Source organism: Saccopteryx leptura, chromosome X, assembly GCF_036850995.1.
Source record: "Saccopteryx leptura isolate mSacLep1 chromosome X, mSacLep1_pri_phased_curated, whole genome shotgun sequence".
Taxonomy (NCBI): domain Eukaryota; kingdom Metazoa; phylum Chordata; class Mammalia; order Chiroptera; family Emballonuridae; genus Saccopteryx; species Saccopteryx leptura.
This window is the reverse complement of record NC_089516.1, coordinates 109582759-109599647: the sequence shown is the minus strand read 5'-3', so window position 1 is coordinate 109599647 and position 16889 is coordinate 109582759. Positions and strand designations below refer to the sequence as shown.

Here is a 16889-nt window from a genome sequence, read left to right as displayed (position 1 = left end):
AACTAAACATTTATCAGTTAAAACTATTTCATTATATGAATTCTGAAGTTTAAAAAAAATTATTGAATTTTATTAGGAGTGACATTGGTTAAAAAAATCATATAGGTTTCAGGTGTACAATTCCATAATACATCATGTGTACATTGTATTGTCTGTTCACTACCAAGTCTCCTTCCAATAAATCTTGAAGTTTTTAAGAGATAAAAAGTTGTATTTAAGTAAATAGACTTATAAAAAAGACCCATATAACTATTTAATCTTTACTTTTATTTTTCTGTTTATTCAAAGGCTGCAAAAGAAAGATGACCTTTCCATTACATTTCTAAAAAGATATCCCAAATTAGAATGATTTAATCTAAACGCCATTCTTTCTAAAACCTACAGAAATAATTTTTGTTAGAAACCAGATTATTTATTTGGTGGTTGCTGATGAATCAAAGTGTTTTTAAAGTCACCTCAAGTAGTTAGTGATGATCCGGAGTCTAAATAACATCTGCAAATATATTTCTTTTTTAAAAAATATTTATTTTAGAAAGGAGAGGGAGAGAGGGAGGGGGAGAGAAGGTGGGGAGGAGCAGGTAGCATCAAGTCCCGTATGTGCCCCGATCTGGCAAGCCGAGGGTTTCAAACCAGCAACCTCAGTGTTCCAGGTGGATGTTTTATCCATGGTGCCACCACAGGTCAGGCCTGCAAACATATTTCTTTTTTTTTAAATTTTTTTAAAATCAATTTGATACAATTTATTTATTTATTTATTTTACAGAGATACAGAGAGAGAGAGTCAGAGAGGGGGATAGACAGGGACAGACAGACAGGAACGGAGAGATGAGAAGCATCAATCATTAGTTTTTCGTTGCATGTTGCAACACCTTAGTTGTTCATTGATTGCTTTCTCATATGTGCCTTGACCGTGGGCTTTCAGCAGACCGAGCAATCCCTTGCTGGAGCCAGCGACCTTGGGCTCAAGCTGGTGAGCTTTGTTCAAACCAGATGAGCCTGTGCTCAATCTGGCAACATCAGGGTCTCGAACCTGGGTCCTCAGCATCCCAGTCCAGCGCTCTATCCACTGCGCCACTGCCTGGTCAGGCGAAACATATTTCTTAAATGGCCACTCTTGACCTTTAAATTTACTCTAGGTGATATTACAAAGGCATGGCCACTGAATGTCAGTGATACAATGCATTCAATCTTCAAGACAATGACTAACAATGGGACTGAGAAAATCAGTATGAGGAAATTTTTGCCTAAATGTATCATTGTTAAATTTTGTATGTTTAAAATGTTTGGAGACAAAAAGATTTTGTGGAACTAAAGCCACCTGACCTTGATGGGATGACATGCCAAACTGTAAACTGCCAGACAGCTGCAGCTGGTAATAAAATGCTAAACCTGAAGCTTTAGCAGAACCTGATTACATGGTAATTCTAATATCTGAGAGAAGGCAAAAGAGCTAGCAGAATAACTGATAGGCTGCTTGCTATAGTAACCAAGATACACTGGTATAGTGACTGGGGGAAAACATTGGGGTTACCATCAGGTACGAGGCCCACATTACGTCTCACATGTTTTTTCCCTCAATTTTGAATTATGAGATGACAGACCAACACAAAGACTGCTCAGTCTGAAATCAGAGAATAAATAGGGCTCTGCTTTGAAGAGTAAGGAATGCACCCAATTAGTGGGTTAGCTGGTTAGCAGAATAACATCTAAAATCTACAGGGGAGCAGACCTTATGAAAGTTGGAGCTTAGCTCTGTGTAGAAAACAGAAATGGCCTGACCAGGCGGTGGCGCAGTGGATAGAGCGTCGGACTGGGATGCCTAGGACTCAGGTTCGAGACCCCGAGGTCACCAGCTTGAGCCCAAGGTTGCTGGCTCTAGCAAGGGGTTACTCGGTCTGCTGAAGGCCCATGGTCAAGGCACATATGAGAAAGCAATCAATGAACAACTAAGGTGTTGCAACACACAACGAAAAACTAATGATTGATGCTTCTCATCTCTCCGTTCCTGTCTGTCTGTCCTTGTCTATCCCTCTCTCTGACTCTGTCTCTGAACCCCCCCCCAAAAAACACAGAAATGTAGGTTAATTATCAATTCAAGTAAAATATAAGAAGGATATCATAAAGCACCTAGAGGTTTTATTACTTTACATTTTGTTTGAAGTATTTCTTTGTCCTATTAATTATTAATCTCTTACAGAAAAGATAATTTAATTCACACTGTGTAGGTACATATCTAAAATAATACTAAATGGTGCGATTTGCCGTATGTTATCCATGCTCCAGAGAGCAGCCTTATAAACTGCTCTCTATATGGTCTGTAGGACTATCCTCACCACCACCACCTACCTCCACCTGCACTCATCATCACCACCCTCAGCATCACCCCTTCCTCCATCCACACTACCCCAGGAAGTAATTACATACTAGCATTGCAGGCAGAGTCTGAGGAAGCAGCCTTACCAAGGGTCTTCCCGGGAAAACTCACCTAACCTTGTCAAAGGTAAAACAATGTACTGAAGAGAACACATGGATTGCTGTGTAATGTACAGGTTACACAATAAGTCTAGAATATCAACAACTGGAAAATTATTTTCTGTTCTGTAGGATCACCACTAAACTGTCAACATCCTAAAGATTTTTTTTATAAATTTTTATTAATTTTAATGGGGTGACATCAGTAAATCAGGGTACATATGTTCAAAGAAAACATGTCCAGGTTATCTTGTCATTCACTTATGTTGCCTACCCATCACCCAAAGTCAGATTGTCCTCCGTCACCTTCTGTCACCTTCTATCTAGTTTTCTTTGTGCCCCTCCCCGCCTCTGTTCCCCTCTCCCTCCCTCTCCTGCCCCCCACAACCACCACACTCTTGTCCCTGTCTCTTAGTCTCGTTTAACATTTTAAAAATCCAATTTGCCCCGGCTGGATATCTCAGTCAGCTAGAGCAATGTCCTGAGTGCAGAGGCTGGTTCCATCCCTGGTTGGGCACATGCCGAACAGATCGACGTTGATGTATGTCTCTCTCTCCTTTCTTCTCCCTTTCTCTCCCCCTTCCTCTCTTGCTAAAATCAGTAAATTAAAAAAAATTAAATCAAATTTTATCTATCCTACTTTATGCAGTAGGTTATCTCAAGAACAGAATCAAGTTTTCAGTTTCCAAGAGTTTGTCCGAACTGAGCCTCTACACTGCCATACTCTGTCACTGTCCTACTTCCATGGGCCACCAATGGACAGCTGGAAGCTACTAAATTTAGAACTTGAATTTACTAATTAATATGTAGGGTTTTCCCCCACTTCAATATGATGTTACTTTGGGTGTGATAAAACAGCATTTACAGAGATATTCCTATCAATCCACAAAGCCAACAGCAATGAAATATAATCTGTGATCAAATGCGGACCCATGAACAGCCACTTTTTAAGGAATCTTTCCACAAGTAACTCTTATCACACAAATACTTTTTATTGAAACTTGTATCAATTTTCAATTCTGAGAGAAATGTTTTTTATGCCTAAGTAAAGTAAGAAGCTGAGTTTTCAACAAAGGCATCTATGTAACTTTTTGTTTTTTAGGATGAATTCTTCAGAACAGTTTGATCTCAGTTCTCACGGTTTAAAAAAAGATCAGTATTTCCCCATTATTCCCATAGACTGTGGCTGATATTAACTAGACTGCTAAAAAATAAGTAACCGCTACTGTTCTTAAATCAGCTATCCTGCAATCTTTGTTCATCCTGGAGAAAATCGGTAGGCAAAATTTAGGATGCTGGAACAATAAATGTCCTCTGACAAGGCATGAAAAAACAGAATCAGAGTAGATGAGAGTAGACCATCTAACAGGGTGCCAGAAAGCTAGAGCGGGGATACCCAGCCATACTTCCCCCTCCCACAGACAAGGAGCATGGAATAAATGAGCAACCAGGAGACTGGGGTTCTAGTTCCCAGTCTGCCACTAATTAGCAACGTGTCCCTTCTCTGAGCCTAGGTTTCTTTCAGTTAAATGGGAGGGCTGGGCTAAATGATCACCTGTCCTTCCTCCACTAAAAATGTTACCATCCTGTCTTTTCTTCTAAAACCTCAAAAATATTTTGGTTGCCACGAAAAAAAGTTTTTGTGTTGTTTTTTTTTAAATAAAGAATGCTCAAAATGTCACATTTATTTTTATAACATGTTCTCCGTACCAGCCTCTAGTATGTGTATGCATAATCGACAAATTAGTAGGAACATTCATCTCATATATAATTTACTCAGTAAATATTTAATTTGAAATCTATGGGTCTTCAGTCCTGTACCAATACCATTAAGTTTGTTTGACTAGAAACTAGGAAATAAATCATGGAAAGATTTCTCAAGAACAAAAGCTTATCAATAAAGTCACTAGTCTATTAAACCTCAATACAATGTTAGACTTAAAGTTGGAGGGGTCTTCAGAATCTCAATTTAAAGATGAAGAAATGAAATGACTCATAGTCGAGAGATTTTTTTCTACTATACTATACTTCCTCCTCTCCTTCCTGCTTTATCAAAAGACAGCACATTAGCAGAAAAAAACACTATACTGAAACTGACCTGGATTCTAGTCCTAACTCTGCTATTGACTTGCTGTGGCACCTTGGACAAGTCACTTTCCTGGCTTTGGTTTCCACACCATTTTATGTGAAGGAGTTTAACTAGATGTCCCTGTAGCACGTGATGATCTTATAAAATTCCTATGTGACAAAAGAAAATGCACATTCCTAAAAGAGAAAGTGGGAACTTCTAGCCAAGAGAACTGAAAAGTTTTGAGCTGCTGGTTTTAAATAGATGTGTCAGTTCAATTCAGCAAGTTAGTCCTAAAGTATCTCACTCCAGAATCTCTTGGGGGAGAATACCCTACACACAACACACACACACTGTAGGGCTGCACTGTCTCCTAGGCTGATTCATTAACCTCTTTGAGCATAAGGTTCCTCATATGTAAAAAGGAAACCTGACCTAAAAGCCAATCACAATAAAGCACTGGATATGTGGTATATAGTATTGCAAAGCTGGACAAGTGGAGATGATCTGTCACTGTGGAAAAGCAGGCTGCACTGGAATCAAAAGGCTTTCTTTAAAAATTGGGCTGATTTTTAACTTATTAAGTTTGCTTTCAAAGAGTAGAATAAACCTGAAGACACCATTGGAGGGGAAATAGATGAAATCAGTATTAGGAAATGGATTGTGTATTTGGATTCCACTGATAAACAAAAATGAGATAATTCTCAACTACCTACTCAGTTTACCACAAATTTGATGAAATGGTCTGTGTACCCTAGAACATACAATAGCAAGAAACACTTTTTAAAGTGTCCGGACTCAATCGGTTAACCTCTTAAAAGTTTGCATGGTGTGCTACTGCGCTTCACATCAAAGGACAAAAGATATTTCTGATGACCACGTATCTAGTGACACCATCTGTTTCCAACAGTCAAGATTTCTCACTGCATTTCTAGGTTGTCAGTTTACCCAGTCAAGTCTTCTCACACAGTACTTTATGCAAATGACAAAACTTGTGACAAAGGAGAGGATATGTTAATTATGCCAACCTTTTGCTCTCCACCCAGTACCTGCTAGTTCCTTTCAGATGCAGTTCTCCAGGTGAACCTAATTCTCTCACAAATCCCCTATTAAAGGGTGAAGCAGTGAAACTTAGACTGGCACAACAGTTTTATTCATAAGGCTCAACAAGCGAAACATCTGGGCAGGTTACAGTTAAAATGAGAACACTGGGTCGGGTCTGCCGAGGGATGTTTTTACTTTTCACCTGGTGTGGAAGGATCAAAGAGCTTGAGAAGCTATCTCGTCCCATTAGGGAAGAAATGACTATTAATTCTATCAAAATGACTCGTTTGGTTTAGACAAATTAAATATCTTCAAGTTCTGCATACTTCCTCAGAGTAAGCGCTGTATGAAATGAATTTTGCTAATTCCAAGAAAGGAAGAAGGGAATGAACTTTTGAGTTCTTTCTTTGTGCCAGGTGCTAAACTTGGCAGTTCACACAGGTCCTGAGATATGACTGCCCCTCAAAATTAAATTTGCCTTATTCATTAGGAAAACACTATTCACATAGTTCTAAACTCATTACAATTCTATACATCGATTGTTACCCCCCCACACACACACACATGCATACACACACAAGTACTAAAGCATTATTAGGTCTCTCATTTAACCTGAACTTTGAGGGAAAAACACAAGGGGATCCAATGCATTTGGAAATCCTAATGTGTTTTCTATTCTCTACAATCTAGCTATGAACTTGTTTCTGATATTGAATTCAAAGTAGATTCAGAGCAATCTCAAGACTAGCCATTGCCACCCCAAAATCCCATAATAGTGTTGGTGGAAACATAACCATCAGCGATTTACCAACGTACATTTCTTTGACTTTTTTTTGCTGTAATTTTTTGGTAATACATTATATACTAAGCTTTAGAACGACTTCTAGGATGTGCAAATAACTTTATTTGCATCAAAGAAGGTCTTTCTGCCAAAGGGTAAGCTTGAAAATTGATGGCAGTTGACTCCCGGAACCATATTAGTGCCCTACATTAACATACAAATGTTACCAATTCTCAAGTTCTTACAGCATGAAAATATATTTTACCACCTCTAGTCCCACGCAAGTCCATAGAAAAGTTCGGCGAAATCGCTATAAACATTATTCCAACTTTGAATAGTGGAGGAGCGGGTAATGAGAAGTCCCAGTAAAGGGAAGCTTTCCAACTACGGTACTTCCTACTCAGAATCTCCCATATTAATCACCACTAAAACATCTTGCAGAATTAGATAAAGAGCACAAAGCCGTGGCTCTCCTTCCAAACCACCAGATTACTCAGCACTTGTTTGTTTCTGTAGCCGGCTGTGTACACTTCTGTGCGGCTCCCTTTTAAGACCGCATTCTCAGTAATGGTAAAGGACCTTCGATTTCCTTTCCCTCGCGGTAAGGTGGTATTTTAATAAAACACTGTTGATAGAGCACATCAGTTAGGAGCACTTGCCCAAGTAAACACCCAACCCTTGCCGCCGCTCCTTTTCTTTCTGTGCAGGGAAAACAGGACGGCAAATCGGGAGAGTTACAACTACCTCTAAAACGAATAGGTAAGTTAGTGGCAAAAGAACAACATGGAAAATGCAATTTCTTCTGTCACTGCTCCTTTAATCTACGGTCTCCACGGCGAAAACGGATGTTTCAAAGGTAAGCTCTGAGAACCCCACAAACACCAATTGCCGGCTCTCAGGCATGTCAGCTGTCCCACCTCGCAGAAAGCCGGACAAGACGAGAACGGGCGCCTTTCACCAGGGAAAGGAAGGGGTTTGCCCGGGGTGGGTGATCCCCCACCCCCGACTCACTCTGAAGCGCCCGAGACAGAGGAGCAGCGGGGCGGACACAGCGGGACCTGTGAGGGGTGGAGGGGGAAGGCACAGGGGAAGCCAGGGGACCGCGACGCCCAGTTTCTGGGCCAAGGCTACTTACCCTACAGGGTAGCCGCCCCCTAGGTGCACATCTTCAGGGGCATCAAAGAATTCCTCGGTGTCGCTTTCCGACGCCATTTATAGGACACACCCGCGGGTGAGGGGGCCGACGCCGCCTGGGAGGGTGACTCTCGTCTCCTCCTCGTCGTCCTCCACCCCGGCGAGACCGTGGGGAGGAGTGTCCCGCGCGAGGAAGAGTCGGGAGCAGAAGATCTGGGGCGAGAAACCGGCTAGGAGCCCGGGGAGGGGGGGTTCGCCGTCAGCTGCCGGCTGCGGGAATGACCGGCAAAGCGGTCGTCTGATGAGATGAGACGGCGCCGGGTCCAGGGACTGTTGCTGCCGCCGCTCCCGGCAATAGGTGTATAAGGAGAGCGAGAGAAGAGGCGGTGGCTCTCCTCAGTCAGGGAGGGCGGGCGCGAGGAGTACAGCAGCTCCAGTTTCTCCCGCAGCAGCAATTACAGCAGCTGCTAGAGCTAGTTGGCCGCAAAATACGGACGCGCACCTACCCTCGCGAGATTTCGGGCGGGGCTGTTTAAAGCGTGGGCGGGGCGAAGAGAAAAGGGGGCGGTCCCAGAGAGGCAGAGCTCGGATTTCTTCGGTCCCAGAAGCCTATCAAAACGACGGAAGCGCGTAGAGGGCGTTTGGTGAAGGCCGGAAGTAGCCCAGAAGGGTGGGGATGAGCTCCAGAAGGGAGGAGTCTAGAACCTGCGCAGGAGCTGAGTGGTACCCCGGCTCTGAGGGAGGGCGCCCGATGTAGGTGGGGGTCCAGTAGAGCTTCTTACCCTCTAATTCTGCGGTTCCTGAGAGAGGCATTTTCAGGGGTGATTTGAGTTTTTGTTTTTCTGTTTTTTGGTTTTTTTTTCTTAAGAGGAAATGCTCTTGGGAAACATTGGCATTGCAGTTTGCGTTTACATCCTCTTAATTTATCCATGCCCAGAATAGCCCACCCTGGGGCATAGGCAGGTCCACCACCTCTAGTGTTACAGGAATAGCGCGCCCTATTTACTCTAATTGAGATCCCTAGATAATGGTCCTGCGGGCCACAGGGTGGGGTCCATGAAAGATACGTGGGGAGTGTGCCAGTTTCATGAAATAATGATGGATTTATTACTGGAACTGAACCAGTTAAGGCCTCCGGTTATTTTTTCCTGTACAATTGTCCATTGCTGTCCACACTTAATGTGAGAGAAATTCTTACATAGTGGCCAAGATGGGAGTCAGTCAAATGGTAGATACTATATACTGAGCAGAAACCTTTGCATGGCTAAGAGAAAGTAACTAAATTCTAACCCTTGACTGCCCAATGTCCAGTGATGAAAATACATTCTTTATAAAAGACTAAGATGTTCTTTCTTGAACAATGGATCACTGACAAAGTGATAACATTAACCTTCTATATGATAGTGAAGTACATTTATTTCTCCCACTGACATGACAGGAAGAGTCTCAGCTGTTTGCACAGCCTCAAGTATTGCTCGAGATGACAGCAGAAAAGATTGGATTGGGACCAGGGGAATGGACTAAAAAAAGCTGGAATAAAACTCTAGATTCCTCCTTGGAAAGGAACCAGGAAAAGATCTGGTGTTGTCTGGCAGACTTGTGTAAAACCAAATGCCACGTACTGTGTACTGTACAACCCAGGGAGTTCCGGGAAAATGCTGTATATTTAAATATGGTAATATTTTTTGCAGCAAACCATGTGATTATTCATATGGGGTAAATAAATGCCAGTAAATAGCCTCATTTAGTTTAGGTCAGATACTACTGCCAAGTAAGTTTAGGTTAGGTCAATTTGACTATCAAATAATTTACTAAAAATAGGAAACAGAACTTTTTGGTTTCTAGAGCTTTTTGGAATTTAGAATTGTAGGCAAGGGATCTGTAGACCATTGTGAGGATATGACTTTTGGCATAATCCAGTAATTGTTTTATGTGGTTTTTAAGGTTTAAAAAATCGATTGATTTTAGAAAGGGAGAGGGAGAGAGAGAGAGAGAGAGAGAGAGAGAGAGAGAGAGAAAGAAACATCGATTTGTTGTTCTACTTATTTATGCATTCGTTGGTTGATTCTTGTATGTGTCCTGACAAGGATCCAACAGCAACCTTGGTGTATCAGGACCACGCTCTAACCAACTGAGCTACCTGATCAGGGCAGTTTTTATGTATTTTAAACATATTAATTTTCTAGGTACAAAAATGGGTCTCAAAGTACTATTTGTTTTATTTCTCACTAGGAAAGATTATTTTTTTCTCTAGGAATTGTGGAAACATCTAAGTAAATAAGCTACCTGAATTTATTCTCCTCCTAGTTATCTAATAGTAAGTTTATGTTTGCCTTAAAATTTAAAGTTTGTTATCATGTACTATTCTAGGTGCTGAGGATAATTCAACAATGAAGAAGACAACTTAGTTCCTGTCTTCCAGGAGATCGCAATCTAGCGATGAAGACAAATACGGAGTCCTAATTTGGTGCTTTTTTCACTCTACCAGACCACCTCTCTGGGACCTTTTAAGATACCTTAAACATTGTACAAAGGAAAAGTCAAAATAGAATAGGAATGATAAGCTGATAACATTTTTAAAGCTATTAAAGTTGTCTATTTAAATGCTTTTATCAATGGTATGAGAAAGTGAATTTTTCTGAGAATGTTAAAACACATAAGGACTGCCTATCATCCTTTTCAAAAACATTAAATTTATTGGGGCAACATTGGTTAATAACATGTAACTATCATCTGTTTTAAAGATGTGAAAAGATGTATTTGTTTTGCCTGAAACATCTGTTCTTCAGTTTTGAAGCAGCGGGTTTTAGATTTAGTCCAAAGAATCTTTCTTCTTATTAGAAATGGAACACTTTTAAAAGGAACTCATTTCATGTAAATGTCCATATCTTATAAAAATGAAAACTTCTCTGGTTGAAGCAGGGAGAGCCCAGGTCCCTTCCTGCTTAGCCTCTCTAAGCCTCCAGAGACTGACCCAAGGCTTCATTTAAAACCATGAAAATGAAAACTATTGGCCCAAAGCAGGGGTTGGCAGATTATGGTACACTGGACAAATCTGTCCTGCTGTCTGTTTTTGTAAATAAATTTTTTTTGGCACAGCCAGGACTATTTGTGCCCCACAAAGCTGAAAATAATTACTTCCAAGCTCTTTATTTTTATTTTTTTAAGTGATGGGAGATAGACAGACTACTGCATGCACCTTGACCAGAATCCACCCAGTAACCCTGTCTCTGTCTGATGCTCAAACCAATTGAGCCACTGGCTGCAGGAGAGGAAGAGAGAGAGAAAGGGGTGAGGGGAAGAGAAGCACAGGGTCGCTTCTCATGTGTTCCCTGATTTGGGATTAAACCCAGGACTGAACCCGGGACCAAACCCCAGATGTCTCCCTGCTGGGCGGATGCTCTATCCACTAAGACAACCGGCCAAGGCTATTTATTCTCAAGCTCTTTACAAAAAAATTTTGCCAACCCCTGGTCCATAGGTTAGTATTTCTACAACTGAAAGTACTGATAATTTGAATCAGGTCCAAAACAGAATGATACTTACAGATATAAGTGAGGACAAAGCCTTTTCCCATCTAGCTTGTTCACAATGATTTTAAAAGCTACACAGCTCTAAGACTAAGGTGGGTTTATGGAAACCTTTTATGCTTCCTTATCTGCGTAGCGTGAATTCTACTTAGGACTTCCATAAGCTAGAGCAGGGGTAGTCAACCTTTTCATACCTACCACCTACTTTGTATCTCTGTTAGTAGTAAAATTTTCTAACTGCCCACCGGTTCCACAGGAATGGTGATTTATGAAGTAGGGAAGTAACTTTACTTTATAAAATTTATAAAGCAGAGTTACAGCAAGTTAAAGTATATAATAATAATTACTTACCAAGTACTTTATGTTGGATTTTCGCTGTTTGTCAGAATAAATCTTTTTTTATTTGTTTGGATTTATTTTTTATTTTTTATTTTTTTAATTTTATTTTTATTTTCTTCTGAAGCAGGAAACCGGGAGAGACAGTCAGACAGACTCCCGCATGCGCCCGACCGGGATCCACCCGGCACGCCCACCAGGGGCGATGCTCTGCCCACCAGGGGGCGATGCTCTGCCCCTCCGGGGCGTTGCTCTGCACGACCAGAGCCACTCGAGCGCCTGGGGCAGCGGCCAAGGAGCCATCCCCAGTGCCCGGGCCATCTTTGCTCCAATGGAGCCTCGGCTGCGGGAGGGGAAGAGAGAGACAGAGAGGAAGGAGGGGGGGGTGGAGAAGCAAATGAGTGCTTCTTCTATGTGCCCTGGCCGGGAATCGAACCCGGGTCCCCCGCACGCCAGGCCGACGCTCTACCACTGAGCCAACCGGCCAGGGCCTGGATTTTTTTTTTACAGAGACAGAGATAGGGATAGATAGGGACAGACAGGAACAGAGAGATGAGAAGCATCAATCATCAGTTTTTTGTTGCAACAACTTAGTTGTTCATTGATTGCTTTCTCATATGTGCCTTGAACATGGGCCTTCAGCAGACCAAGTAACCCCTTGCTCGAGCCTGAGACCTTGGGTTCAAGCTGGTGAGCTTTTGCTCAAGCCAGATGAGCCCGTGCTCAAGCTGGCGACCTCGGAGTCTCGAACCTGGGTCCTCCGCATCCCAGTCAGACGCTCTATCCACTGCGCCACCACCTGGTCAGGCCAGAATAAATCTTATAAAACAACTTACTATAGTTAAATCTATCTTTTTATTTATACTTTGGTTGCTCCGCTACTGCCCACCATGAACGCTGGAACGCCCACTAGTGGGCGATAGGGACCAGGTTGACTACCATTGAGCTAGATAGAGTATGGAACAACTTTGTGGGCTGCTTTCTGTCGCCTTTTGGCAAGAATACAAACTGCTGTGCCTGACCAGGCGGTGGCGCAGTGGATAGAGCATTGGACTGGGATGAAGAGGACCCAGGTTCAAGAACCCGAGGTTGCCAGATTAAGCTCAGGCTGATCTGGTTTGAGCAAAAAGCCCACCAGCTTGAACCCAAGGTTGCTGGCTCTAGCAAGGGGTTACTCGGACTGCTGAAAGCCCGCGGTCAAGGCACATATGAGAAAGCAATCAATGAACAACTAAGGTGTTGCAATGCGCAATGAAAAACTAATGATTGATGCTTCTCATCTCTCTCCATTCCTGTCTGTCTGTCCCTGTCTATCCCTCTCTCTTTTTGAAAAAAAAAAAAAAAAAAAAAAGAATACAAACTGCTGGTATCCTAGGGGCCAGTTTTCCTCCAGCCCAGCCCAGCGGTAGTTATTCAGAACATCAGTGACAACACTAATGTGCATAGACTCTTTATGTACAGGGTTAGGTGATTTCAGATACAATATTGACATGAAAACATTTAATATTGAAATCTCTGTGAAAGTTTTTATGGATTTTGAAGTATCATAATTTTAAAACTGACTAGACTTATCAGGGCCAAGATAAAATTCTATAATCATCAACCACCAATTATCTGTTAGAAACATTCGTTGTGTTACAGATTATAATAGTAAAAAAATTAAAATAAACATTTCTATTTGGCTTTGGAATCTTTATATCCTTTTTCAAATTCACTTCAACTTAATGATGGTGTGTTTATGTTCATATTAAAATGAAATTTCAATTTCTCAGTGCACAAGAACTAAAAGAGAAAGATAGTCTACGAATGTGTTAAGAGACACAGAAAGGCTACCCTGGGATTTAAAATGTGCTACTGTCATGTGATGCAATATGAAGTAGCCATTATTACTGTTCAGGACTCTGGAAGAAAGCTTATTGGAATTATCTTAAACAAGAAATGGGAATTTATTCATTTACATAATCAACTAAAGGCTGCTAATAACATTTGCCTGTTTCTTTGTGATTAATGTGTTGAGAACAATTTGAACATAAGGTGAATTTTGCATTTGCTTATGTGCAATTTTGTTAGCCAGGGATACTAGGTGAAAGCAGAAAACTACACCCAGCATTATGTCATTTAGGAATACACAAAATACATGCACACACACCTCAAACATCTACTAGCTACCTCAGTTCGTTGTGTTTTGAGTCTCACCAATCCACATCTAGTGTTACAACTTTCCCTCTGATTTCAGATAACCTTTCATCACCTTGCAACAACTCACAGGCAGCAACCCTGCTGATGCACATTTCCACAAGCAGAGTTCAGGTCTTTTTTTTTTCTTAATTTTTTTAATTTATTCATTTTAGAAAGGGGGGGGAGAGAGAGAGAGAGAGAGGAGAGAGAGAAGGGGGGGAGGAGCAGGAAGCATCAACTCCCATATGTGCCTTGACCAGGCAAGCCCAGGGTTTCGAACCGGCGACCTCAGCATTTCCAGGTCGATGTTTTATCCACTGCGCCACCACAGGTCAGGCCAGGTCTTTTTTCAAAATAAAGTGCTGTATTTCTTTCTCCCCCCCCCCTTTTTTTACAGGGACAGAGAGAAAGTCAGAGAGAGGGATAGATAGGGACAGACAGACAGGAATGGAGAGAGATGAGAAGCATCAATCATTAGTTTTTCGTTGTGACATCTTAGTTGTTCATTGATTGCTTTCTCATATGTGCCTTGACCAGGGGCCTTCAGCAGACCAAGTAACCCCTTGCTCGAGCCAGCAACCTTGGGTCCAAGCTGGTGAGCTTTTTTTTTTTGCTCAAGCCAGATGAGCCTGCGCTCAAGCTGGCGACCTCGGGGTCTTGAACCTGGGTCCTCTGCATCCCAGTCCAATGCTCTATCCACTGTGCCACCACCTGGTCAGGCTTCTCCCCCTTTTTTTATTTATTAAGTGAGAGGCAGGGAGGCAGACAGACTCCCACATGCACCCCAACTGGAATCCACCCAACAAGACCCCTACAGGGTGGTGATGCTCTGCTCATCTGGGGCCACTGCACTGTTGCTCAGCAACCGAGCTATTTTAGTGCCTGAGGCGAGGCCGTGGAGCCATCTTTAGTGCCTGGAGCTAACATGCTCAAACGTTTCCTGACATGGCTAAGGGAAGGGAAGAAAGAGAGAGACAGAGAGGTATAAAGAGATGAGGGTGGAGAGGTGGAGAAGCAGATGGCTGCTTCTCCTGTGTGCCCTGACCGGGAATCGGACGTGGGACTTACACATGCTGGGCTGATGCTCTATCGTTGAGCAAACCAGCCAGGGCCTTTATTTCTTAACCATTTAACATTTTTATTAGGTTTCTATCTTTTTGTGTGTGTGTCACTTACAAAGTTTTTAAATGTTGTACTACTCTTAGTCCCATTTCCTCCATAAAGCCAGTGGGTTTTATTGAACAACTGCATAGTGCAGTGGTTTTTAAGAGAGCATATGTTGCCTTATAGCAGCACTGACTATAGTCCAGTGCTGAATCCAGGGTCCAAGAGATATCAAGAGTCTCCTTGTCTACTTCTCATCTTTGCTTATCTCTGCTTCTTTTTGTACTTTGGCTTCAATTATCCTATTGTAGATAACTTCCTTTTTGTAGTCAGCAAAGATGGCTGTAAGCAATTTCAGTTTACAATATGTTAACAAATCTCCTTCCCAAAGTACATGAGACTTTCTCTCAGTATGCAGATATTAAATCTCAGAGACAATGTTGATTGATTTTAGTAATCCCTCTAGCTAACTGTCATTTGTCAGGCCTAGTTGAGCTGATTTCCTGCCACACCCTATGTGGGGAGATACTGCTGCGATTGTCTTCCTCACTTGGAGGAAGTATGTAATGGATGTTTTCACACATCTCTGCTTCACATGGAGTATGTAATGGATGTTTTTACACATCTCTACTCCACATGGAGTATGTAATGGATGTTTTTTTTTCCAAGGAAGGGTTGCTAGCAGATAGGAATAATGTGCTAACCATAAGTTATAAGGGTTTATTCTCTACATTCACTCACATGATAAGAGCTCATGATATGTTAAATGAAAACAGTTATACAATACTGCATGTGGAATAATCCCACTTATGTAAATTTATTTACATATATATGTATATATGTGTGTGTATATAAGCATAGAGAATTCTGGAAGAATGTTTTACATATCAATGATGGTGGTTGTCTTTTGTTGCTGATTAAAATGATAGTGAGAGATTAGTTCCTTATTGGTGCCTTTATATAATGATTGAATTTTCATCAGTGAATATGCATTACTTTGTATAGAAGGGGAAAATAGTGCAAGGATATATCTAACCAATCATATACAAGGTGGACTTCTATACAATTAAGACTTGAGATTGGTTCCTAATATAGTGCATTTCTGTGGGTTCTGGGTCTATTCCTTAGCTTCTGGAACTTAGCTTAGACTCTTAGCTTCTGAAACACAGTTTAGTTTATGGAACAGTTTAATAAGTGCCACTAAGAAGATAAACTTGGAAAAAATACCCACAAGTGAATCTTGTAATATAATTAGTCTACCAGGTAAAAAGTCATATTTTCTGCACAGTAGGCCTAACATACAAAGGGAATGGTCATAAAATTTCCAGAGCAACTGTGAAATGACAGATTGGTATGGTGCTTCTAGCTGCAATGTATAATGTTAGAGGTTCGCTTCTAATTATATGGACTAAGTATAATGTTGTTCTTCAAAACAATAAGCAGAGCATATGGCCTGATCTAAAAAGAGAGAAACTAAGATATATGTACTTTATGCTTCAAAAATAACTCCAGGTCAAAAACTAGAGAAGAAATCTTTTGTTTTTCTCCCACAACATTCATTTATATATTTATATATTTTTTAATTGCTGGAACTTCATGTAATGGCCAACATTTATATAGAAATATCAATGACCAAATTAACATGTGCCCGCATGTGCATATACACTCAACAGCAACAACTGGAATTTCATAGACTCTGCAATTGGAAGGGACTTTACAGATCACGAGTCCTGTGCTCACTTCAGCAACACATATACTAAAATTAGAACAACACAGAGAAGACTAGCATTACCCCTATGCAAGGATAACACGCAAATTTGTGAATTGTTCGATATTGTTAAGTATTTTAGCAGAATTTGCTGCAAGGGAGTTGTTTTGTTTGCTTACTTTTAAATTTCAACTGTTTCAAGCTTTGGGTACTTAAGGCTTTAGAGGGATGTATGGCCAGGGGCCACCATCATAGCCATTCACATGCAGGTTCTCTCATTGAATTTGGGCAGACAGACAATAAAGAAATGGCAGAGTTGGAGGATGGTAGGCCATTCAGTTTATTGGTGTCTCACAAAGACAGGCAAGCCACAAGAGAAACCAAGGGAAAAGCAGAAAACCTGCTTTTCCCATAGAGGGCAAGGAATCAGGGAGGCCTCTGCAGTGCTGATAGTGGGAACCGAGACAGCGAGAGCCCCTGGTCTGCCTCATTTTATAGTGTAGAAAATTAAAGCCTTTAAGCCAATATACAAAT

General features: G+C 41.4%; 1 protein-coding gene, 1 long non-coding RNA gene and 1 other non-coding gene across 3 annotated transcripts in view; 2 read left to right on the top strand and 1 right to left on the bottom strand.

Annotated features, from left to right (window-relative positions):
- The window catches only part of WDR44 (WD repeat domain 44), a 103441-nt gene extending 95463 nt beyond the window's left edge, over positions 1–7978 (bottom strand). Inside the window, exon 1 of the mRNA XM_066356870.1 lies at positions 7501–7978. Coding sequence (XP_066212967.1) covers positions 7501–7577 — 77 coding nt within the window. The 5' untranslated portion in view covers positions 7578–7978. The remainder of the gene's footprint in view (positions 1–7500) is intronic.
- On the top strand, positions 6858–9995 carry LOC136385708 (uncharacterized). The gene is made up of 3 exons (XR_010747864.1): positions 6858–6966; positions 7073–7221; positions 9870–9995. It is a non-coding gene; the product is annotated as an uncharacterized lncRNA (long non-coding RNA).
- A 6384-nt stretch (positions 9996–16379) lies between these two features.
- Positions 16380–16486, top strand: LOC136386595 (U6 spliceosomal RNA). The gene has a single exon (XR_010747965.1). It is a non-coding gene; the product is annotated as a U6 spliceosomal RNA (small nuclear RNA).
- The last annotated feature ends 403 nt before the right edge of the window (positions 16487–16889 follow it).